This window comes from Dreissena polymorpha, chromosome 7, assembly GCF_020536995.1.
Source record: "Dreissena polymorpha isolate Duluth1 chromosome 7, UMN_Dpol_1.0, whole genome shotgun sequence".
Lineage (NCBI taxonomy): Eukaryota > Metazoa > Mollusca > Bivalvia > Myida > Dreissenidae > Dreissena > Dreissena polymorpha.
In genome coordinates, this window is record NC_068361.1 from 1,718,758 (window position 1) to 1,744,830 (window position 26,073).

At 35.8% G+C, this 26,073-nt stretch overlaps 1 protein-coding gene across 1 annotated transcript; it reads right to left on the reverse strand.

Annotated features, from left to right (window-relative positions):
* Positions 1-3,456: 3,456 nt before the first annotated feature.
* LOC127838527 (dopamine beta-hydroxylase-like) lies at positions 3,457-25,872 on the reverse strand. Its single transcript, XM_052366325.1, has 10 exons — positions 25,622-25,872; positions 19,016-19,208; positions 17,181-17,313; positions 11,655-11,765; positions 10,098-10,274; positions 8,769-8,795; positions 8,181-8,326; positions 5,993-6,236; positions 5,488-5,584; positions 3,457-5,081 (listed from the first exon to the last, which is right to left on the reverse strand). Exons 1-10 carry the CDS (start codon positions 25,729-25,731, stop codon positions 4,526-4,528), a joined length of 1,794 nt encoding a protein of 597 aa, XP_052222285.1. The 5' UTR covers positions 25,732-25,872; the 3' UTR covers positions 3,457-4,525.
* Positions 25,873-26,073: the final 201 nt, after the last annotated feature.

The window sequence follows — 26,073 nt, forward strand, 5'->3', positions numbered from 1 at the left end:
AATTTGTTTGATAAAAAGTCCGAGATCAGATAAATTGTAAAAGAAACAGCAATGCTCTGTATCAGAATATTTTACCTTTTGTCTGAGGGAAGTTTTCATTAGTAGACTCAGTTATCAATTATTCTTACTATTGCCGTCCAGAAAAGAGCTTATACATGTCATTTAATATTAAGTTCATGAATAAAATGCTATAATTATCAAACTAAAGCGTTCAATAGAATGTAACCGCTGAATGCCCGTTTGGTGACGTTTAGAAAAAAAGATGATTCAACAAGTGCTACAAGAGGGATTCAAAGTTGGAAGTCATAATAAAAAGTTTGAGGTCATTATCGAGTCAAGATTTAGTTGGGAAAATGTCGCTTTTGATTTAAGTTTATGGCATGTTTATTATATTATTATATTTAGTACACCTAATTATTGTAAAATAAATATAGAACCTATCTAATATTATTGTAATAAGGCAACTACTAAAGAAACCAGTAAACCTTTTGCAATTTAAATGCATATTCGGATGCACATTTACATTTATTAGCACGATTTAATGCAGATCAAACATGAATATCATAGCATTGTTTGATATCCAGTCATCGAAATCACTTTTAAAATAAACTGTGCTCGGATTGTAAATTTAAAACAAAGCATCTATTTCACATACGTACCTTGCTACATTTAATAAATCAACAAGCATGTAAATATCAAACAGAGCAGCATTATCGTGCAATTTAATGGCAAATAACATTGTCAATTCATGTAAACAAAAACAGGAATTGTCATTTCAATGTATTTTGGGCACACAATCCACACGGAAATTCTGAATCAACAACGCCACACTTAAGTGTCTCAAAAACAATCATCACAAGTTGTCACGATCGTTTAGTATCCTCTAAATGAAAACGTGGATCGTCCAGAAAGTGAATAAACAACATACTAGAAATTCATCACCAAAACACACAAAATATAAACACTTCAATATGTTCATCTGAATACATTCATATAAAGATACATGTTTAAAATACGTGTTCCATAACACATTCATAAAACGACACAAGTTAAAATGTGCATCCAAACACATACCATTAAAAATAAATCAATAAAAATGTATTTCATTACACATACATATAAAGATATATTCAAAATGTGCATCTAAATACAAACATGTTAAAAACGTTTACAATGAACATACGAACACATACTTGCACAGACACATCAATTTAAGATGTCCTTCAAAGCAACTAAATATAAACACACATGTAAAGATCCGACTTTGCATCCGTATTCATACCTTTTAAGGTGTAGAAAAAACGTGCTTCTTAATACATAATTTAACAAGCGATGTGTTTATGAAACACAATGTCACCATATATTTGACCTTTAACATTGAAGGATAACCTTGACCATTCACCACTAAAAATGTGAAGCTCCATAAAATACACATGAAGGCCAAATATCAAGTTGCTATCTTCAATATTGCAAAAGTGTACAATAAATGAGCGATTTTGACCCATATATTTGACCTTTGACCTTGAAGGATGACCTTGACCTTTCAACACTTAAAATGTGCAGCTTCATAAGATACACATCCATGCCAAATATGAAGTTGCCATCTTCAATATTGCAAAGATTATGGCAAATTTTAAAGTTTACACAAACAAACAAATTAACAGACAGGGCAAAAATGTCACCACTATGGTGTTGGGGGACATAAAAATACATTGTACGATTTGCATCCAAAATGATACATCAAACAATTATAAGATGTCTTTTCGAAGACATACAAATGTGCGTTTATATGGTGTACAAATACTTTAAATCACGGAACCGGTTATTATAAACCATGTTCCAAAATTGCATATGTTGGTAATGAAAAGTATTCGTCATGTTATATTAGCGTTGGAATGTTGTAGTGGACGTACTAAAAAAATTAGAAAGGTTGTACATTTTTGTATTTTTCACCGTACGGCCTTTACATAAAAATTCTAGTTGCAATAACATAACTTCCAGCTATTGACCCTTTGCGTCGCTTGAAATTGTAACTGGTTACGGTATGTCCAGGCGGTACTTTAATAGGTAAAATTAGCACCGTCAACTATGTTGTAGCATAAATAACCACAAACAGATAATACATATATCACTGATGGGACAATTTAAACAATTTACTTGATATGGTGTGCTCGCAGAATAATGATATTAATTCAAGTTTCAAACACGTCAACGGTTCATGAAAATGTGTTAAGGTTTTGCAATGGGAAAAAATATACATTGACTAACTCCGGAACACTCGGCAAGATAGATCTCCATTTGCACATTCTCGGCCCTTTCCGTCAAACAAATGATAATCAGCGAGGGGTACCGATTGGATAGATCTCGTGTCTAATCAACCAATCGTGCTACCCCGACTAGCTGTGGAACCTCCGTAAGATAGATTGAATCGTTTATTCAAAAACATCGGCTTTTGGTTTGATGACAGGTTTTTTATCAACTTTTTATTTTGAGCATTTATCCACAAACAACACGCACATTGATACCGATGGTAACAATTATGTGTGTGTGTTACGATGTTTAAGGCTGATTGAATTTAATTTTAAAGACAGACTTGAGATATATTTTTTTGTACATGGAATTATGTTTTATCAAGAAGAATTATGAGCTATACGTATGTACATGTATATAGGACGAACTACCTAACATACCCACTATTTGAAATATTTAATTGTCGTCGAAATCAAATAGTTAATGGGATTTGTGCATACGAACATGTCAGGGTAAAGTGCTACGTTTCTTAATATGGTTTGCTAAATTAATTATATATTCTACGTTCACAATGACCAGGGTTTAGCATTATCGACAGACTAAAATTCATTAATGAAGCACTGCTAATAACTTCTTAAAGGGACCGTCAACCAGATTGACGAAAGAAAGAAAAGTTTTAAAATACCGTTTTTTTACAATTATAAGTTAATTTTGATTAAAATATCACAACTGGATAATTACATTGAAGTGTGTCACCTATTTTCGTGATGTACTTTCGATTTCACATCGCGAAATTTTATTACCGAATATACTGAAAATATGAACGTTTTTCAAGTAATGTAATACATGTGTGTATATCAGTTTGCCAACTACGACCATGGCGATCGTAATCCTCCTCCTCCTCCTCCTCCTCCTCCTCATCATCATCATCATCATCATCATTATCATCATCATCATCATCATCACGATCATCATCATACTCATACTCATCATTTTTCATTCTTTTCTGTTTCTTCATCTTCTTCCTTTCCCTTTTCACCATCTTCTTTATCTTTCCCTTTTTAAGCTTGATAATAAGTAGACATATATATCGTATGTCTTACATATGAAATATTCGTAAATAATAGTACTAGTTGCTGGTCTAATTTTGGTAAAGAGAAGAAAACAAACACATAATAAAGTTTTAAATACAAAGTTTATTCCTGATCGCCGTTTGGTATACTGATTGTCTATTCACAATCTTATAATTCTCGCATAAATGAATCAATATTATTATGTGATCATCATCATCATCATCATCATCATCATCATGTCTTACATACGAAATATTCGTAAATAACAGTACTAGTTGCTGGTCTAATTTTGGTAAAGAGAAAAAATAAACACATAATACCGTTTGAAATACAACGTTTACTGGCCGTTTTGTATAATGATTGTCTCTGTACAGTCTTATAAGACTCGCATACATGAATCCTTGTATGTGAGTTCTCTAGATTACATTCGCTTTAGGTATTGATCGCATATGATGAACTTCCCGTCAAAACGTTTGTGATATTAAAATGATTCAGCATCATATATCTGGCATCGGATATACATATTTACACAGATGCCTCAGTGTACAATTACTGTTTGACAGCTTATATTATACAGAATAATATACAATCACACAAGCATAAGAAAACCCAAAATTGCCAAAATAAACCATATAAAGCTTTACCCCCACTCCTTCCATTCCCTTCACGCGATTGAGTCACCACAGACACATTCAATAACGTCCGAACGACATGTATGTCTGTATATGGAGTGTCCAGTTATATGTGCCTACAACTGCAACCGCGAGACTTTCATTTTAACGCATTCAAATTTATACCAAGACGTAGTTTTACAAATGTTTATACGGTACAAACGACATGCTTACCAAACAACCTAAATAATTGAAGAAAATCACGTATCATATACCACTTGCAAATACTTCATAACAATGTGAAAAACGTGAAATGAAAAAGTCTATGCACGCATGAACATACACGATGAATAGCTACGCATGGCACAAATTCTTCATTGAAGAAATGAATATTAAATACAAAGGTATAGGTGTGTTTATATAAAATACACAATTGCATTATTGTATCAATAACAAAACATCCTTAACATGTATTGTTGAAATGTTTAACATGTTAATCTAAAAATGAAAACACACACATCACACACACACACACCACATTTCTTGTACATTGGAAAAGATGAATGCACAAAGATATTTGAAATCATGTACCTAAAAGAAAACCGACAAATGCATCACATATATACATAGCGTCAGCCATAAATGTAAACCGGTACATACAATGAATGATGAGGAATTTCTAGCATTATGTTTGGCACACGTTGTAAGCACTTTCACATAAGGAGTCATTTTTGCAAAATCAATCAATAACTCTCCCATATCCCCTTGAAGGCAAACATGAGAGAGTAAGTCACGTGACATTAAACTACACTTCCAACTACATACCCCTTCTTGCTGGAATTGGCCGCACGTGTCATAAGCAAGTACCTTAGAAACATTTTGCGGCAAATGTTTAACAAACTGCTTCCAGTTGCACTCACCGTACATGCCGTTGAACGCCTCCAACTTTCTGATGCATCTCTGGACGCTTTTCCACGCCACACAAAGCGTTGGTTCGAAGTCCTGACGTGGGTAGTACGTCAAGAAACCGTAGCACATTTCGTCGTAAGTTCCGGCCCCGAAATACGTACTGGTGTTACGTTGAGAGTTGTAAACGCATTCAGTGACGATTTCGTCACCCGGCATCACCTTGATCGGAGGGTCAAAGCTGCAAGAAAATGGAATACAGTTTTAACTCAGTAAACTCTGCTGGTATGGTAGCAAAGACGTGTCGTTAATTCAGTTTGAAAAAAAAAACCAATTTATAAAGACATTAAAATCTCTAATAATAAGAAGGAACATTTCAGGACTTTGTAGGACAAACATATGTTAGGTAGTACTTTTGCAAGGTATTCGTAACATTCTTTTGCAATACGTTCTAGGTCAAATGCGGCGTTGATTTGCTTATGAACGCAAAGTGTCAACGCATTGCCCTTTTGAAGCGATACTCGACAATGTTGGAAAATTCAATTTACATGAAACGCATAGTTCAGTTTTTGAAGTTGTACAAGTGTACTTATTGACACAGAAGGAAACCCATGTTTAATTGTATTCAAGCAAACTAAGTGACTTACTGGTAAAACACAGGCCTGTCATAGTCAAATTTGTCATCTTTGGTGAGGTCGAATACTTTTCGGCCGTTTCGAATGACTGTTATCGTTTGGGCAACTCCTGAAAAGGAACTTTAAGTTTGACCACAAGTAAAAAGAACTGTTGGCATAACAAATCAAATTGTAGACGAATCGTGATTTTCTGTATTCTTCAGTCAATTATTGAGTAGGCCATACGTACAGCTCAGAAAAAAAATGCAAATGAGCCTCATTTTGAGAAAATGTGGTTTAATTCGTGTGCGAAAATTGTCGTCCCCGACTAGCCTGCGTATTAAGCACTGGCTAATTAGGTACGACACTTTCCGCCTTAACTGGATTTTCGTAAAAAAGAGATTTTCTTTAATCCAAAAAATATCATAAAAGCGAAAAGTGTCGCCCCTAATTAGCATGTGCGGACTGCACAGGCTAATCCGGGAGGGCATTATTCGGACATGCATTAAGCCCCAGGGCAAGGCTCATGTATACTTACCCAAGTAGTGCATATGATTTGCCGCCCTAGTTATGTACACGGGCTGCTTGAACATCTCGGCGGTGCACATCCCGGGACACGTGTGGTTGTACCGGACGTTCTTGCTGCGGGGCGGTATGTGGAGGTATTGCTGACCGACCATGAACGTGGATGCGTCAAACTGACGGAGATGTGGAGTGTAATAAATGGTAATGCCCGAAGTATCTGTCTTGCCCGACAGCAAATTAGGGTTATGATAATGGACCTGAAAGAAGGAAAATGCACGTTCTGACGGTAATAATCTTTCTTTATGAAGTAACAGGAATATTGCTGACAGCCAATTTATTTCACTTTTCTTAAACAGGGAATTTTCCGAACATTTAAACCATAGCCAATTGGATTTTTCCTATTGACAAGCATGCTTAATTTAATCATGACGTCGATTTTGTTGAGTTGTTATTTTCGTCAAGTATTTTTCTTAACTTGATTTTCTACTACATGTGTTTACTTGACGTATATTTAACAAAATGGTATGCATTTAGGTAGGAATGTTTTATCTCAGAGTATTAAACTCTTTCTAACTCAATGCCCTGAACGTTTTGTTCGTTTGTTTAAGTCACTGAATATCGGCAGAAAAGCGACTTCATATACTAACGCAGTGGGCATTTAAGTAGTCGACCAGAATGAATGTTGGAATTGTTGCCTTATCGTAGGCTTTGACAAAATTTAAGCATTTTCACAACTTTAAACCCGCAAATATTTGTTTTCACACTGAAAAAAGTTGCTTGTTTAAAATGTGAAATACGCCGAACCTTTCATATACCATGGCCATTGTTAATTTGTATAATACATGTATGTACTCATGTTTACAATTCGAATGGATTTAACCCGACATTAATTTCATATAATGGGATAAAATGGAGTGTGCACTTTCATTAATACAACATCTCTACAATATGCTTCACAAACCATATATGTCTTGTTCTGAGAAAACAGGACAAAATACATGTGCGTAAAGTGTCCTCCCAGATTAGCCTGTGCAGTCCGCACAGGCTAATCAGGGACGACACTTTCCGCTTAAACTAGATTTTCGGTAAAAAGGGACTTCCTTTAAATGAAAAATAGCATTAAAGCGAATAGTGCCGTCCCTGATTAGCCTTTGCGGACTGCACAGGCTAATCTGGGACGACACTTTACGCACATGCATTTTGACCAGTTTTCTCTGAATAAGACACATACAAACAAGTACAGCACACACGGTACCGGCAATACCGCAAGAACAGCACCACACACGGTACCTGCAATGCCGCAAGTACAACACACACGGTACCTGCAATGCTGTTAGTACAGCACCACACACGGTATCTGTAATGCCGCAAGTACAACACACACGATACCTGCAATGCTGCAAGTACAGCACACACGGTACCGGCAATGACGCAAGTACAGCATCACACACGGTACCTGCAATCACGCAAGTACGGCACACACGGTACCTGCAATGCCGCAAGTACAGCTCACACGATACCTGCAATGCCGCAAGTACAGCTCACACGATACCTGCAATGCCGCAAGTACAGCACACACGGTGCCTGCAATGCCTCAGGTACAGCACACGCGGTACCTGCACTGCCGCAAGTACAACACACTCGGTACCTGCAATACCGCAAGTACAGCACACACGGTACCTGCAATGCCGCAAGTACAGCACACACGGTACATGCAATGCTGCAAGTACAGCACACACGTTATCTGCAATGCCGCAAGTACAGAACACACGGTTCCTGCAATGCCGCAAGTACAGCATCACACACGGTACCTGCAATGCCGCAAGTACAACACACACGGTACATGCAATGCCGCAAGTACAGCACACACGGTACCTGCAATGCCGCAAGTACAGCACACACGGTACCTGCACTGCCGCAAGTACAGCACACACGGTACCTGCAATGCCGCAAGTACAGCGCACACGGTACATGCAATGCCGCAAGTACAGCACACACGGTACCTGCAATGCCGCAAGTACAGCACACACGGTACCTGCAATGCCGCAAGTACAGCACCACACACGGTATCTGTTATGCCGCAAGTACAACACACACGATACCTGCAATGCTGCAAGTACGGCACACACGGTACCTGCAATGCCGCAAGTACAGCACACACGGTACCTGCAATGCCGCAAGTACAGCACCACACACGGTACCTGCAATGCCGCAAGTACAGCACCATATTGTCCAATCCTTAGACCGGCATCTTGTGCATGGCAGTCCGTCTCGAGTCCATAGGTCCACGTAACAAGCGGCTGCTGGCAATGTGAACATGGGGTCATTCCACAGGCGTACGGCTCCCCTGTTGAAAGATGCACAAACAAAAAACTAACTTTCCTCTAAAAGTGTCGGTCGCTGTTTGTTTTCTTCATTACTTGAAAGTTATATTTACAAAATGGTTTCTATTGATGCAAACAAACGGACATAAGCAAAATTTGTCCTGTATGATGTCATTCTATTCCGGACCGTGAGGATTTTAATTGCTTGTTTTTACAACTTGTACCAGTAAATGAACTGTTTTCTTTTGATTAAAATGCGACAACGTTTCATATTACCAATTAAGTAGTTCCAATGGCAAGTTGTTTTCTTTTTCCGCAAATTGGCTTTTCAGAGCAAAGGACATGCAATTCTGTTACAAATAAACTGTGATCTAGTCATGTGTGTTTTTGTTTTAGAAATGTAAAGAGCATATATTTCATAAATTCATGTGATGAGGGAAGAAACAAAATACGGGAATCGATTACCTATCTTCTCTGTTACGTTTTCGTCAACTGAAATAAAAATGTTTAAGCACAAATATAATGTTTAATGTTTATAGCATTTTGTTTAATACAATCTACTGAAATATTTCTTGTTTCAGTAGCGAAACGGTTTGCTTAGACATGTTAGCGTATCATAACGACATTTCATTAATGCATCGGTGTTCTTTATTGCGATTTTTCTTTCTTTCTTGTGTCTTAACCCATTTATGCCTAGCGTCTAGGAAAAAGGCCTTGGCAAACAGCGTAGGCCCAGATGAGACGCCGCATGGGTCTGCGTTGTTTGCTCAAATGAATTTCTGTAAGAAATAGTCTTAATATAGAAATACATATACTAGACATCCCTAATTTTGGAAATCAATTGATCACATTTAGAAGGATGGGAGAGTCCACTGGGCATAAATGGGTTAATAGCAGTCGATGTTTTTTAAAAACCCCGTTAGCCATATTTTGTCATTTTTCAGGAGACGAAAATGTGTGTCACTCAGGAAAATTGCAGATATGTTTTACCAGATATCATCATACGTGCGATTTGTGAATTGATTATAAATACGCGTATTTCAGAAAATATTTTCCCGGATGCATGATATTATGGGCAATGTATGTTCTGGGCAGTTTAAAATACACGATATGTTCACGAGGTTCATGTCTCAACTAGACGCAGTTTTGATTTCATCAATTATCATCCGGATTTTCTCAACGAACATAACTGTGTATTCTTATTGGATATCACATCAAGGATGTTTCCCGAATGTGTCATGAAGCCAACGTTCAAATGCAACGACATATCGCTCAAAATAGACTTACGCGGTTTCTGAAAAACTTCGACACAGTACACCCATGGGACGAAATTACGTACAGAGAAACATTTTACATTGATCACGAATGGTCCGACTGAAAAAGTTTTCGCAAATAGTGTATTAACTGGTAAAGTGCAATATGAGATCGATAATATTATAATATAAAATCACTTAATTTTGTTTTTGAAGCTATATTAATAAGTTGAACAGTGTATTCCATTATATGCATAATTTAGCCGCGTTCTTGAAAAACCGGGCTTATTCATGTGCGTAAGGTGTTGTCAGAGATAAATCTGTACAGTCCGATTTCCGCGTGTGTGGAATGTTTCTTTTAAAGAAAGTGTCTTCAAAACAACAGTCTAGGCGGAGTGGCGTCCCTGATTGGCCTGTGCGGATTGCATAGGCGAATCTGGGACGCCACTCCACGCACATGCATCATGCCCGATGTTCCCAGAGCGCGACCCATATTCATTAAATACCAATGTTCAATTCAGGTACGGGCTATCCTACTAACCTGGATAGTAACAACCCCACAGGATCATGTGATGGACAAGGGCCGAGTCAAGGATGGGCGCAGAGGCCACAACGTGGAAGGTACCGTTGACCGGAAGTTCAACCAGCATGCACAAGTACGTAGTCTCCTGGGCTGGGAGACTAACTCCCGGCATGCGTATTTCTTGTTTTGCGATATCTGCAAATAAATAATCGTTCGGGTCGCAGTTGTGTATATGATAAGGTGCGCTTTGTGTGACAGAGAGGTCTATAGTTCGATCCAATTATGAAAGATTTTGAAGTTTGTTTACGAGCTTTCCAAATACAAAGAAGTGCACGTGGTTCTTTTACGTGAAACGGTCCGAAGCGTTTCTTAAAATACAAAACATTCTATGCAAGTGGGCTTATACAAATAGCTTTTAAATAAGTATACTCCTGGTCGTACATCTTTATATCATGTATTGTAATTGCTTAATACGAAATAAAACCGCAATAAATCCATTTTTCTTACACGCTCTGTTGGGGTATACGAAGAATACTTTAAAATAAAACTTAACGAACTAAATGGTTATTGACATTAATTGTTATAAACAATTCCCAAATACCAATATGTGGTAGGGCTAAAGCTTACTGACGGCCCTGTGTCATGCAAGCTGAAAGTGTCGGAATGATGCGGATGTAAAATAGGAATGCTGAATGGCCAGACACTTTATCAGGATAAGCACTTTTGTTAACATTCGTTTGCCACTTATGCAAGACAAGTGTTTGATTTCATGTACAATACAATACAAAATAAAATAAGTTCGCCGTGGTGAAATGGTTATGATGTCCGCCTAGCGACCGGGAGATCACGGTTTCGATCCCCACTGTCGGAGCGTTCTTTAGATCTCCCCCAAAGACACCAAGTACTGGTTCTAAGCCCACGAAACGGACTCGAGTGCGTTTCAATAAGCCTTGGGCTTTCGATGCAATCGAGCTAAAATAGATAGGTCCAAGCTAAACTAAAATAAAATGAGTCTTTCTCTCTCTCTGAGAAAACGTGGCTTAATGTATGTACATTAAGTGTCGTCCCAGATTAGCCTGTGAAAATCGCACAGACTAATAAGTGATGACACTTCCCGCTTTATGGAATTTTTCATTGAATTGAATACTCTTTTAAACAAAAAATCTAGTCTAGGCGAAAAAATATCGTCCCTAATTATGTATTAAGCCCGTTTCTCAAGAGCACGGCACAAATGACTGAAGCTATGGTCCATGTAAGCGATGGTCTCCGGCTCAAATGACTGCAGCTAATGTCCATGTTAGCAATGGTCCCGACTCAAATGACTGAAGCTAAGGTCCATGTTAGCAATGGTCCCGACTCAAATGACTGAAGCTAAGGTCCATGTAAGCCATGGTCTCCGGCGCAAATGACTTAAGCTAAGGTCTATGTAAGCAATGGTCTCCGGCTCAAATGACTAAATCTAAGGTCCATTTAAGCCATGGTCCCGGCTCAAATGACTTAAGCTAATGTCCATGTTAGCCATGGTCTCCGGCTCAAATGACTGAAGGTCAGGTTCATGTAAGCCATGGTCCCTACCTTTTTCTTTCATCGCCTGGCAGTCCTTGCGTTTCTGACAGCTCAGGACATCCTGCGTAAAATGTTTGTTCAAATGTTGACAATGACTGGACTCAATCGGTTCACATATTCCTGGAAAGATATCGGTTGAGAAAATTAAATATTACATCACATACCTGACATATTTATCCAAACTATTCTATAGTGTTTGCAGTAATTTTTGTGGAAGAAAGAGACAACATCAAATTTGTTTAACAATGGCTCTATTTCAGTATACCTAACATTTCAATATTATTTATAAACACACGTATGTAGACATACTACACAATTAACCAACGCCCCAGTGTCCTTGAAATGTATTACAGATTTCTATAATTCAAATGATACACTGTGTTATCAATCAACTGCCGAAGTATTATTAAAATATAAATCAGCCATCAGACAGTTGTATGGCCGTCTATGATTTCAAATAAGCCAAGTTGCATCTATACTTTGAGTTCGTTGATCCATTTGTATGCTTCACAGTGCGTTATATTTCACCTGATAATATTGACACTAAAGCAAACACAACAAAATCTTTAAAAAAAACAACAACATAATTTATCTTATTTATAAATTTGGAAGAGTTTTCTTTCTCTTCATTACACAGTTTTGCTAGCAAATAGTAAATAAATCGAATCGCGTACTGATTTTGGAAATTTATGTGAAATGTCTTTATTGGCGTCGCTCTGGAGATCGGCGACTAGTATGTAATGCATTTTCCTTTCGCTTATGGGAGGAGAAGTTATTTTACAGATCGATGTATATTTTTTTGTTGTAAGAATATCTTGCATAGTGGTGATTTTTTGTGTAAATTAGTGTAAATAAGTACTGCATTTGTGCCTATTACATTTATTACAACATTTATTGCCAATAATGCAACGATAATTGTTTTAATTAATAACTGATCTACAACTGATCACAGGGGAATGATCCCAGGACTGGGCAAATCCACGAAACTTTCTGGTTTTGTATAAAAACAAAACATAATCAAAATATATTTATTTTGTGGTTTTTCTTATTTGCTTATTTAGTGGAGAATAAATGAAGTACGATATTTGACGACCTATCGCGCAAGCAAGTTTATTGGAAGGCGTAGTGGTACGAAAACGTACAATGTATTAGTTTCTTAATAGACATATAATAACGATCGCTATACACAACTTCACCAAATAGCAGTACATAAGTGAATGTCAGCCGGAATAGCTCAGTTGGGAGAGCGTTAGACGGAAGTTGTTTACGCAACAATCATCTAAAGGCCCCCGGTTCATTCCAGGTTCCGGCAAGAACGGAACAGTTCGGCGGCTGACATTTTTTTCAGTCAGGGTGATTAATATAATAAGGCTTTACTTTATGTAGACATTTTAAAATCAATTTTAATACAATTGGACATTATTATTAAAATTAATGGATGCCGCGTGGTGACAACGTTAATTAAAATTTCTTACATCACTTTAATATCTTATAAAAAAAATACAAGTGTTTTTATATTAACAAATACATGCAAACAACACATCTATTATCCATGTATTTTTATGGTTGTCTATCATAGGCCCTAAGTACTATCCCTACCACATGTAGAGCGCGAAAGGCGACACGTATTATTGATTTTAACAATGAGTTGCGATAAAGGAAGAAGACGCTTATCAAGGAGGAGCTGTGTCCCAGCAACCCGTTTCCCTAGAGTCAAGCACTCCTCGGAGTTTTTTTTAAGAACCAAATATAGAGCGCGAAGCGCGACACGTATTACTATCCAGGTGGTATGGGCCCTTGAGCATTATCCGACCATTACGTCCATAGTTATCTTCCTTAGAATTTGAGAAATTTTGAAATCGTTGTTCGAAGTCCAAAATTTTCATCCGATTGTTCCCAAACTTGCACATGTCTTTTTATCAATGAGGACCCAACCCAAACTCTAAATGAGCAATATTGGACCATAAGTCCAGAATTATGTCTCTTTGAATTTAAAAATCAAAGTGAAAAACTGCTTGGTTAGGGGATTACGTCAACATTTTTTATCAGATTCTTTCCAAACTTACAGTGCCTTCATATCAATGCGCATTTTTACCTCATTTAAAATGAGAAACATCGGGACAATAAGTCCAGAATTTTTTTCTATTAAATTTGACAAAATAAACAATTTAAACTTGTTTAAAAGATTTTACAACTTTCGTCTGAATCTTTCCAAACTTGCTAAGTGTTTTATATCAGTATTACTCGAACCCTATTAAAATGATGAATATCGGAGCAATAAATCTATTATAATCTATTACTGAATTTCAAAGTATTTTGAAATGCAGCTTCTTTATGCAATTTACAGTTTTCATTCAATTTTTTTCAAACGTTTACAGTGTCTTCATATCAATGAGTACTCAACCCCTATCGTAAATGAGCAACGTAAGCATAAGTTCAGAATCATCTCCCCTTGAAGTTGAGAAAAATATGAAATTACGCTTACAAGATGAAGCAGATTTTTTATAAACCTACACAGTTCTGTTCCATTAATGAAAACTCCACACGGATGCCAGTAAAAAAAGGAAACCAATGTAAATAAAATGAACTATGAAATAGTTGGGGGTTACAACACAAAATCATAGATAATGGTTATTTGGGAGTTATAACACAACATCATAAATAATGGTTATTTGGGGGTTATAACACAAAGTTATAGATAATGGTTTTACAAGTATCTTTTTCTAATTTGTTTAATATAATCGGTCAATTTATTAATATTTACAGTAGAAAAAAAAATCGTTCCATGTAACTTCATTGAGTGCCTTTTACACTGAAATTCCCGACGCCCTTTGATGCTTTGCATCAATACTTATCTTGTATATTTTAATCAAATATGAGCCACGGAGCACAAAACCATGCCAGCTTTGTAATAAGTCACGCTGAAGGAATAAATCTGACTCTCTTGTTTTGTCGTTTTTTTAATTAATATTTGTTCATTCTCTTGTAGGTAGTTTATATCAGTTTTCGAGAACCACATTGCCCACGTTTGCTGGCTGGCAGGCATATTATAAATCCATGTGTACAAGTGCCTCTTGGCTTAATTGGCTCAAACAAACAATTACGATACGAATACGTCCATGCAATTACAAGAAATGTCAACATTATTTGTAAATTATTTATGTTAAATTACAGAGTTGTAATAAATGTTTCTGTCTGCAACTATAAAGGATGCTTCAAACCAGACGAACATATGAGTCGTGTTCTGAGAAAACTGGGCATAATGCATGTGCTGGGCATAATGCATGTGCGTAAAGTGTCGTTCCAGATTAGCCTGTGAAGTCCACAAAGGCTAATCAGGGACGACACTTCCGCCTAAATTGGATTTTTGCTAAGAAGAGGCTTTATTTTAAAGAAAAAAGTCATAAAAGCGGAAAGTGTCGTCCCTGATTAGCCTGTGCTACAGGCTAATCTGAGACGACACTTTACGCACAAGCATTATGCCCAGTTTTCTCAAACCAGACGATTATATATATATGCCATGAAGTTGTTTATACCATGCAGCTGATGTAAGATGACAACGTGTTTTAGGATGATATCGATCGTTGGATGTAATTTGTATCGTTTTCAATTTAGAGCGGAACTATTGCAGCTGCGGTTGTATTTTTTACTTGAGTAGTAAAATACTGTAAGTGATACTTTGCATGTCCTTAAAATGAACTTACCGGAACAAACAAAACGCTTTGTATAACGTAGACGTTCAAACAATGCGAGAGTGCTTAAAAATAGTTTTTATACTCGTTATTTTTGTTGACTTTTTTGATACACGGTTTTTAAAAACTTATTAAAGCAATTGATATGTTGTAGTCCAGCGCTTAACTATTGTCCAAGCATTGTGTCACACCGGTCTTACTGACAATAACGTAGTGACGTCACCATCTATGTATAGAATGATTGTCCAAGTACCAACCTCCGCACAGAGATTTGACTAGAATCAGCATAGCTGGATCAAATCCCTGCCTTCGTTACCAACCACGTGATGATAAACGAGCCACGTGGTACAATAATTTCACCGTTGTTATTTTTCCTTTGTTCGAATAAGGTAATTATTTTTTTATCATGAACCTATCGTGAACACTATTTTCAAAATATAAAAGAAAATGAAACAACTTTTCATAATATAATACCTAAACAAAAACAATAAAATCCTACCATATCTGGTAGGATTTTCTTGTGGTGGCAGAGATTGTATGTGAGAGCAAGGAACGACAACTCTTCGTGGAGATTGTCCAATTACACGTGTTTGTCCATCTCATAAGTTTGTCATGCATTGTGGGATCACACAAAAATCGTCACATATAATCATCATGTCAAGACGGCGTGTCTAATTCAAAACAACATTGCTCGCTTAAAGGTCAAGGCTGCATGGCTCTTTTGTGTGAAGTAGGCTTTTTGTAGTAACAGTTTAAAAGACGGGTACGTTCGTGCCGCGTGATCTGTTCATTTAATGCGGTCACACAGCATTAATTGCTCCGTCCAGTAAAAATATGAGGGATATTTCTAGTTATTGTTATATATATATTTTTTTTTATTTTAAATTTGTAAATAATAAAGTTACCGGACTAACAAACATTGTCCAATTACATGTGTTTGTCCATCACATAAGTGTGTCATTCATTGTGGGATCACAAAAAAACGTCACATATAAACATCATGTCAAGACGGCGTGTCTAATTCAAAACAATATTGCTCGCTTAAAGGTCAAGGCTGCATGGCTCTTTTTTGTGAAGTAGGCTTTTTGAAGGAACAGTTAAAAAGACGGGTACATTCATGCCGCGTGAACTGTTCATTTAATGCGGTCACACAGCATTAATTACTGTATCCAGTAAACATATTGGGGGATAGTTCTATCTTATGTTATACATATTAGTTTAATTTAACATTTGTAAATAATAACGTTACTTGTTATTATTATGATAAAATGGAATTCAAAAAAAAACGACACAGACGCAAACGATGAAAAGTTTTGTGTTTTTGGAAATAAATCATGATATACATATATGTATTTGATAAACATGTCAGAAAAGTGCGCATTAAAAAAACTGAACACACAAATATAAAAAATGATTTATAATTCAACATGACTATTTTAAGATGAAAAAACAAACATTTTCGGATGTAACGCACTCCTTGTAACCAACATAACGCACTCCTTGTAACCAACATAGCTATTTTCCCGGTTTCTACGAGGTTTTTAAAAGTAAAATTATATTGATTTTCTTTACAGTAACTGTAAGTGTTTGTTTATTTACTTTTACTATTTTAGGCCGGCAAATTTATCGCGGTCGAATTATAACAACTTAAAAAAACAATAAAATAATAATTATACCTGTATCAAATGTAAAGCACATACACATTTTATCGTAAAATGAAGACATCTACTGGTAGGCCATTAACATTCAGGTTAATCAGGAAATCAACGTAGATTATTATCTAATACGATCATTGACATCATTTATCATACACACGAAAGGCAAATGGCACATTTGTTCGTACCTGGGTGGGAGGGATTTGACTTGACTGGATTGACCTGTCCGGCCGACCAGACGCAATCGGGGTCACCCACCTCCGCGCCATTTGCCAATCCGTCACCATCCGAGTCCATTTGGCATAGCTGACGGGTCCATGTCTATATGACACGAGATATCAAAGACGTCAATCGAGAAATGTGGTTGTTGACAATTGACCAATATGCATGTTTGCATATATATATAGGCAGAAAACTAGTGTAGTGTGCACACACTGCATGCATTTGATAAGGAATTTGATAAATACATAATAAGTTAACATAGTTATACATTGGTCTCCTGACATGCACATGTGCTGGAACCACCTTAATCGCGACCTCACGTAAAGCAGTGTTCAAACTCTATGACGAGGAGAAAACAAGCTCGTAAACAAGATCACATGCGTGGCACTGATAATTAAGATAGACGCGGTTTCTGCACATTACATGCATGCTTTATCAAAGGTGAAAATGGGAGGTGGCAATCTTGTCTTCATGGGCTGCATTTTTTTATTCTGACGTCATTTATTGCTGATACCAGGTTGCGCATCAGATAACAGTGGCTCATTACACATTCTATGGTGAACATGATGCAATATATGCAGATAGTTAATATCTGGGAGTCGCAACCCCGTTCCTTTACGGCTCGTCTGCGGAACGTGCCTTGCATTTAGTCTTTACAAAACAGCAGCATCGAGTGGTATATTTTAATTTCCTCACCGATATGAGCTGAATTTTTTTCGCCCTTAGTTGCAAAACGTTTGAAAACGTTTTAATATTGTTTTATGTATACTAGACATATATAACTTTCATTTGATATTTTTAAAATATTAGATTATGCTCATGACTGACTGTACTGACTTTTCGTTTGAGCAGTTGTCCGTGCAAAGTCCTTAAATCACATATTAATACAATGGATTTGTTTTACAATAAACGTGATTTGAAACAAATGTTTAGTATCTTTAAAATTACACGAACGCCATACTTTAATCGATATTTTCTATAAAAGTAACACTAACAGTACGATATAATGGACATATAATCAAACATGGTACTGTTTATAAACATAAATCAGAATGTGATTATTATAGTAGTATATAAAATAAATCACCACCAAGATAAAGTGCATTTACAGAACACAATATGTAACCAGTGTTACATCTAGAACACAATTTAAGTTGTAATGCATTGTCATTTTGACAAAACTAAAAATGAAATTCGCTTAAACATATTTCCTTCCTTGAAATAATTCATTCAAACGTGATGCAAATTTTAACCGAAAATATAAAGTAATAGCGATGCTAAACACAATTGCATGTGAAACGCATATCTTCCAACAAATCGAAGACACTTGACGCACGTGTGATAATGAATACGGCTCAGGAGAACTATTGAAGACGTCTTCATTTCATAAATGGTTTAAACATGTGATGCATGCACTTAAGCGTTCCAGTAACAACAAATAGGTGAATAATTTTCAGTAAGTGCTAAATTGATAATAATAATACAGGCATGTTCATTCTGGACTTAACGATTGGCCCAATCAACATGTATTAAATGAATCATGTATTAAATCGTGTGTTTACTTTGTCATAAGGCTAAACTATAATAATGCCACACACATGTAAAAGCCCCCAATTAAATATATAATTAATGCGGCATTTATCGAGAAAGAACATTGTCTTAATATAAGTTATCAACTTTGAAAGAAAACCATATGAAACATATTACAATTATGATATGTATAAATAAATGCTAGTCAAATGGAACATTTGTCCAATCGGTCTTCATAATTTTTTCTGAATATTTACTCCTTATTACTTACAAAGTTTGCTTTTTTGAAATCTTTCCCAAAATGATTTAGTTCTCCTCCACCGCTTGGATTCACGTGACCAAGCCCCGCCCACATCCGCAAATGGCCGCAATGGTGGGGTATCCGGTCACCATTGGGGATACGGGCCTGGAATGCTTCGAACCCCAATGCGCCTGGCAGAAGGACGGCCCATGAAAATAATAACCTGAAAGAATAAAACTACGATGTTCATTATGCTTGACAGTTGTATCTAATTTATTCGTTACCAATTCGTTTGCCTTGACGATTAAATGATTGGACAACAGTTTGACTCAGTTGCTCAAACATGAAACCTCGGTAAAGTTTACCAAGCCCAAGGTTATAAAGCATATCCAAAATACGACACTTTTCAACAAATAACAATGGATTATTTAATTTAAATTTTCTTTTCTTTAGGATGAATTTTTCGTTTTAAACTTAAATGTCTAAATTAAAAACAACTTGGGACAAACTACTTATAAAGATAAACAGTATTTATGCGCAAATGTGATGAATGAAATACCTAGAAGAAAGTACACTTGAATATTACTGTTGCACGAAGGCCACTTAACATATAAATTACTTACAATAGAGGCCCAGCATTAAACGTATTTCGCATCGATTATTCCTAGAATATGTGGGTTCATTTACGTACACATATTTGTCATTTTCTATCTAAAGAAATATCCACTCGAGTCTACTTCACTCTTCCGGTTTCAAGAGAGTTTTCATATAAAATTACTTGTATATAATCAATTTCGAATATACTGGCTTGCATGGCTGCAACAGATATATTTCAATATGTGTTTATTATGGCACACTTTGTCCAATCTAAACAAAATGAGATCATAATATGTTCTCATCTTTGCTTGTGGTCCCTTGTAGGCCGCCGTCTAGCTTCCTCCAGGCGTCTCGGTTCCAGGCAAGACTCTCCAGCTGTCTCCAGGTATTTCCCATCTGCTGAGAATCTGCGCCCAGGGCTGGTTTTCATAAAGCTCAAGCGGCAAATCTTTTCATAAGCTTTATTTAAGGGAAATGTTTAAAATTCATTTTTTATTGAATTTCTAATGATTTTAGTGCTGTAAATATGCCAAAATTCTGTTCTTTTATGTAAAATTCACTTAAATAAACCAATTAAATGAAAAAAGACAGCAAAATGAAAGAGCAAAAGAAGTTTAACCTTAGGAGCTTTATGAATACCAATCAAGATCTCGGCGTCAGGTGTTATCAATCTCCCTTCGGGTCTCGATGTTCAAGATTGCCATGTCGTAATTAATGCAAAATCAGATATATTTACGAAAACAAGTTAGAGTTAAATGGTTTGTAGATTTCGGTTTTAATTTCGCATGTGTGTGTGCTATTTCCATAGAAAGTATGTCTCTGAAACACATCAGATGTCCACGTATTCAAGGTTTCTACCTTGTTGCCTATAGTTGTGGAAATCGAGGCGGTGGGGTGGAGGTTCTGTTTAGAGTAGCCCACCAGTCAGCAACAACTTCTATTCATACCACAATGTGCGTTTGTGTCTTTCGATTTGCTAAAAGTGTTCGAGTGAAATAAAATCCACGAATGTTTCGTAGAAGAACGCCCAAAAAAATAAAATAACATACCACCTGCTCTTTATGTATATGTTGCTGTAGGTTAAGTTTGTATCACTTACACGAATTATGCACAAATCTGATTCGGCTCGATGCTTATATGATTTTGAAAGCATAGCTTGTCCTGATTGAGAAAACAGTGCTGCTTTCGCAATATAAAGCCGTTTTCTCAGATAGAATATTTTCTAAATAAAAAATAAATGATAATGTTACGTTCATCCGCTGAACTACTTCTTAACTTCGTACATGATCAAGGTTTATACAAATATTAAACTTAAGTTCTTCGACACCAAAATCACGTATCATGGTTTTCCTCTTTTTTTTTTTGCTTCACAACAAAGTACGAGATTTCTAGCCTGTCACTTAAATGTTATTTCAACGTAAACAAGTATCCAAATTTTGCCTTAATACAATGGCACAATATTCTGCAACGAATAGCGCAAAATAACAAAAAAAAACAAGATAGTATAAACAACTCTTCCAACAAGTTTTGTTTTCACACATAGACAACGGATTGCGACACAAAGTGGACGTGTACCATTATTTGGGTATCTACAATGTGCCAATTTTCAAGGGCATGCAACTCTCGAAAGAATGTGTTTGTATGCATGAGAAAATGAAACGTCTTGCACTTCTACATAGAATAAACAACAAACCTGTGTAGTATCATGTTGATGCGCAGAAAAACTATAGGACTTGATTGCGACACAACGTTTACATGTACAAGCATTAAATGAGCCTTGTCATGAGAAAACTGGGCTTAATGCATGTGCGTAAAGTGTCGCCCCAGATAAGCCTGTGCAGTCCGCACAGGCTAATCAGGGACGACACTTTCCGCTTTTATGGTATATTTAGTTTTAAGAAAGTCCCTCCTTACCGAAAATCAAGTTTAGGCGGAGAGTGTCGTCCCTTATATTTTATACACTTTACGCACATGCATTAAGTCCAGTTTTCTCAGAACAAGACTCAAATGTATCCAAACTTTTCACGATTTCAAGTGCAAATAACTTGACAAACTCGAGTCATACACAAAATAACCTCTGACACCTTCACGTTGTTTCGACGAAAATACAAATACATGTTTATGCTAATAAGCAGAAAACTATGATACTTATTTTCAATACAAAAAACTTGCTCACTGATATAAGCGTCCACATTCGTCTCATAGCACATATGCAGCATGCTATACCAACCGACCGACCGGCATGTCAGACAGGCAAAGGCGTTACTACATGTCATGAGTTATCATATATTACGTATATTGACATGAATTGAATACAATTCATTCATTGAAAAAAAACACTGTCATTCCTTGATCGTGGGTAATTTTGAATGTATGCGAATATGACAAGAAATATTTGCAGAACCAGCCATATGAAACTTTAAAAAAGTCATCGTTTAAATTAGATGGAATTTAAATGTTAAAATAACAGCTTAAACTCTTCCAGAAGCACACCATTGTCCAAGGGATGTTGATTACATGCAAACCGGCGCTTAACGCGAATCTGAAATTCGGCTTCTTCCCGTATATCGATACCATAGAGTGTTCATGTTGACTATCTGTTTAGCAAGTGTGTTCATATAAGGAAGAACTATGGGCAAGGGATTGATTTTACATCCACCGTGGCGAAAATAAAATATAAACAATAGATGTCCATCTGCGTACAGAAATACCTTTTATTTGACTGCTTTTTCGTTAAATACAGTCTATAATGGCCATGTTTTATGTGTAAGTCATACATCGTCATAAAGAACACACCAAAGCCATTTAAACAAATCGCTTAAAAAGCAATCAACAAGATTATTGTGTATGCATTTATATTTGTGTATCGTTACTTTTCGTATGCCAATACCCATGTCAATAGTACGCGTTTTTTTCTTCCGTTTTAAAATTTAATTTGTAATGGATTATTTTATGCATTATTCACAGATATCTAAATTTTAGAATCTGCTTGTTTCGTTCCAAATGATTACTCAACAGTTCTTAAAAGAGACTTAGGAAGATCATAAGAGATTGCAAATGAGCTGTGATTTATGTATTTGCCTTTTCTCTCAGTCTCATCTATTATGAATAAAAAATAAAAATAAATGTTAAAGGAAATAATATTAGATATTGCATAATAATTCTAATATAATTTAAAGTCATTGTGATTAGCTTCATACACACAATATTTTGTTTTTAAACTTACCTTAAAGGCGACATTTAAATTTCGATTACTAATTTTACAAAAATAATATCCAAGTATTTTATAGATCAAAATCGTACATAAATTTTTAATCGTATTCGTTTTAGCCACCGAGTGCAGTTCTAACGCGCTTGTAAAAAGCACAGACTATGTTTCGTTAGAACCAAAATACACAAGCCTGCGAGAAAGATTCAAATTCAGTAATACATGTGACACATATTTCCAATAATTTGTGTTCTAGCTGGTTTTCAATATCTGAATTTCTCTTTTTGCCTTAGGCCACAACAAATTGGTTACATGTTCGATGGATTTCCCGCACCTAAAAATCTTTAAACGAAATAAAATATTTTTATTTTTATTTTGCGCCCGCAGCAACAATTTGTGCTCCGAACATATTCGTTCAATGATTTAGTTTAATTCAGCCTACGTATTTTACGATATAAACTGTTATAACGCTTACCGATATTTATTGGTTTATGGTAAAGAATGGCGGCGTCCGTCTGCCTCGTTGTTTCAGCGAAAGATGTTTACGGAAACGTATTTTTTTCCGCCAGTTGCAATCATCGCATTACTGATGATTTTCGTGCTTTGTTCCTCGCAGCAGCATCTGCATCGGGATGCGAAATATCACCAGAATGCATCAATGCGGTAAAAAAAATTGTGGTAAACTAGGCGGTAGTGATAAAATAAATATGTCGAACATTAACAATTTAACATGCAACTTATATTTAGTGTCGCAGTGGAATTGGACAAAAAAGTTGTCGAGTTTATTAAACATTGAGCGCCTTCCTAATCCTAGTATTAACAGTAAGCACAATGCTTTCAAATATATGATGATAAAGTCCAAGAGGATGATGCACGCCAAATGGCATTGCACACCATCTGTTAATAACGGAGTTATGGCCCTTTGTATCCTGAAATAATGCTTTTGTGTCCGGAGCAATATCTTAAAAGTGCTTTGGCGGATTTCATTGAAACTTGGTATGAATATATATATGGATAAGAGGATGATGCACGCCAAATGGAATTGTACACCATTGGATGATAATGAAGTTGTGGCCCTTTATTTATATCTTGTAAAAATGCTTGTGTGTGTGTCCTGAGCCATATCTTGGAAGTGCTTTGACGGATTTCATTGAAACTTGGTATGGGTATATATGTCACATTGTGGATAAGAGGATGATGCACGTTGGCATTGTCCATCCTATCAGAAAAAATTTGTGTCCAGAAGTATATTGGCGGGGGATATCAATTCAACAAATTTGCTTGTTTAAATTAATTTGATTAACGAATTGTTCCCTCTTATTGTTGTACTGCTATTGTTATAAATATATATAATAAAACTAGTATGTGTACTAGAATGTATACTTGTCTTTTTAGCACTCAAATTAGACCAATATATGTGTTATTTTAAAATGTAGAATCAATTTATATAAACAATATTATTTTTTTGCGCTTTTCGCTCGCCTGCGATTTAAAAAAAATGGAATGAAAATAAATTTATTTTTATTTCGCTCGCTCGCTCCATTTCTGGTTGGCTAAAATCCATAGAACAAATCATCAATTTGTTGTGGCCTTAAGATTGGAGTTCTGTAGATGAGCCAGAAAGACGCAAATGGAAGCATATCTCTCAAAACATGGTCCGCTATGCGACATAACAGTATTGTTCGTTATGAACACCTTTGCATGTGGAAGCTGTAATAAAATACCAGCGCGCTCTATCTAGTATTATACACGGTACCCTCCTTATATTGTTGGTCTCCATTCGATAGCATAATCATGTTTTAGGAAAGAGGCTTAGCAAAGTTGCTATGATTATGGGGAGCAATTTGTAATGCACGAAGTGTTTTATGAACGGAACAAATTATATTTTAAATTATAAAACTTCATTATCAATAAGAATCTCTATTCGCAGTTATTTATGAAATAAATTAACATAATATTTAAGGGGCCTTTTCACATTTCGGTTAATTGACAACATTAAAAATAATTGTATCAGAATCGCAAATGTTCGTTGTAGTTATGATATTTGTGAGGAAACAGAAATACTGACCATTTACCATGCTCTAAAATATCCATTATATGCATCTTTTGAAGATTTAATAACCTGAAAAGTATAAAGCGTTGTAACGCGAAACGATTGAATAATTTGGAGAGTTTTATTGTTGTCGTTATATTTTGTGATACTACGAAAAGTGTTTATATATAGTTTAAAAATCAACACTCTTGAGTCTTGACATTGTGTGAGCGTTGATGGCCGAGTGGTGTAAGCGATAGACTTTTACTCCAGGGGTCAGTGGTTCGAGCCCAGTTGGGGGTTACTTTTTTTCTTTCTGTAATTTTATTCTTGTTTTTAACTGAAGCTTTTTAGATCCTATTATAACATTTATCAATATATAAAGCATTAAATGACAAACTTCAATGCATGCCAAAATCTGTGAAAAGGCCCCTTTAAAAAATAATTTAACAATAATATATGAGCAATAATATAGTCTGAATAATAACAAAATAACAATGATATTATTAATTATGCATGTGCTGGTACTTAAATTTAATAATAATAATAATAATAATAATAATAATAATAATAATAATAATAATAATAATGTAATAACAATGAAATATTAGCAATAATGTAGTATGACTAATACAATAACATAATTACAAATAACATTTTAAACAAATAACTATTATACATGTAGCAAAATGTATTATATCATATAATATTATATTCAAATTATTTCGCAAAAAGTTGATTATTCTACAAAACAAAACGTAAATTTAACTACATAGCTTACGCAGTTTTGTAAACTTACCTTAACGTGGATATTTTGATGTTACTTTCACGTGTTGCACACAAAGATCCGAGTAATACAATCCACATCGTACAGTTATTATTATGTGCATCTAAAGCATTAATGTCCATTTCTAAACGCACTTTTGCAATGAGCAGACAGTTTTTTTCTCTTGAACTACACTTCACCAAACCGTATAAGCGATTCCAATACAGCAATGCTTGTGTTTTGATGTCCAATGATTTGTTATCCAGCTAGCCTGTCATTTATGAATGTCTTTTTTGCATGTGACTGGGGGAATATGTTCAATTGGTGAGCTCCAAGGCACAAATTGGGATATCGCTGGAAGAATTGGCTAGCTTCACTATAAAGCATTATTGTTCTTTATGTTAAACACTCACGTCTAGAACTGGAATGAAATACCCGCATTCTGCTGTAAAGCACGGTTCCTTTTCTGGTAGCGCGATACAGTT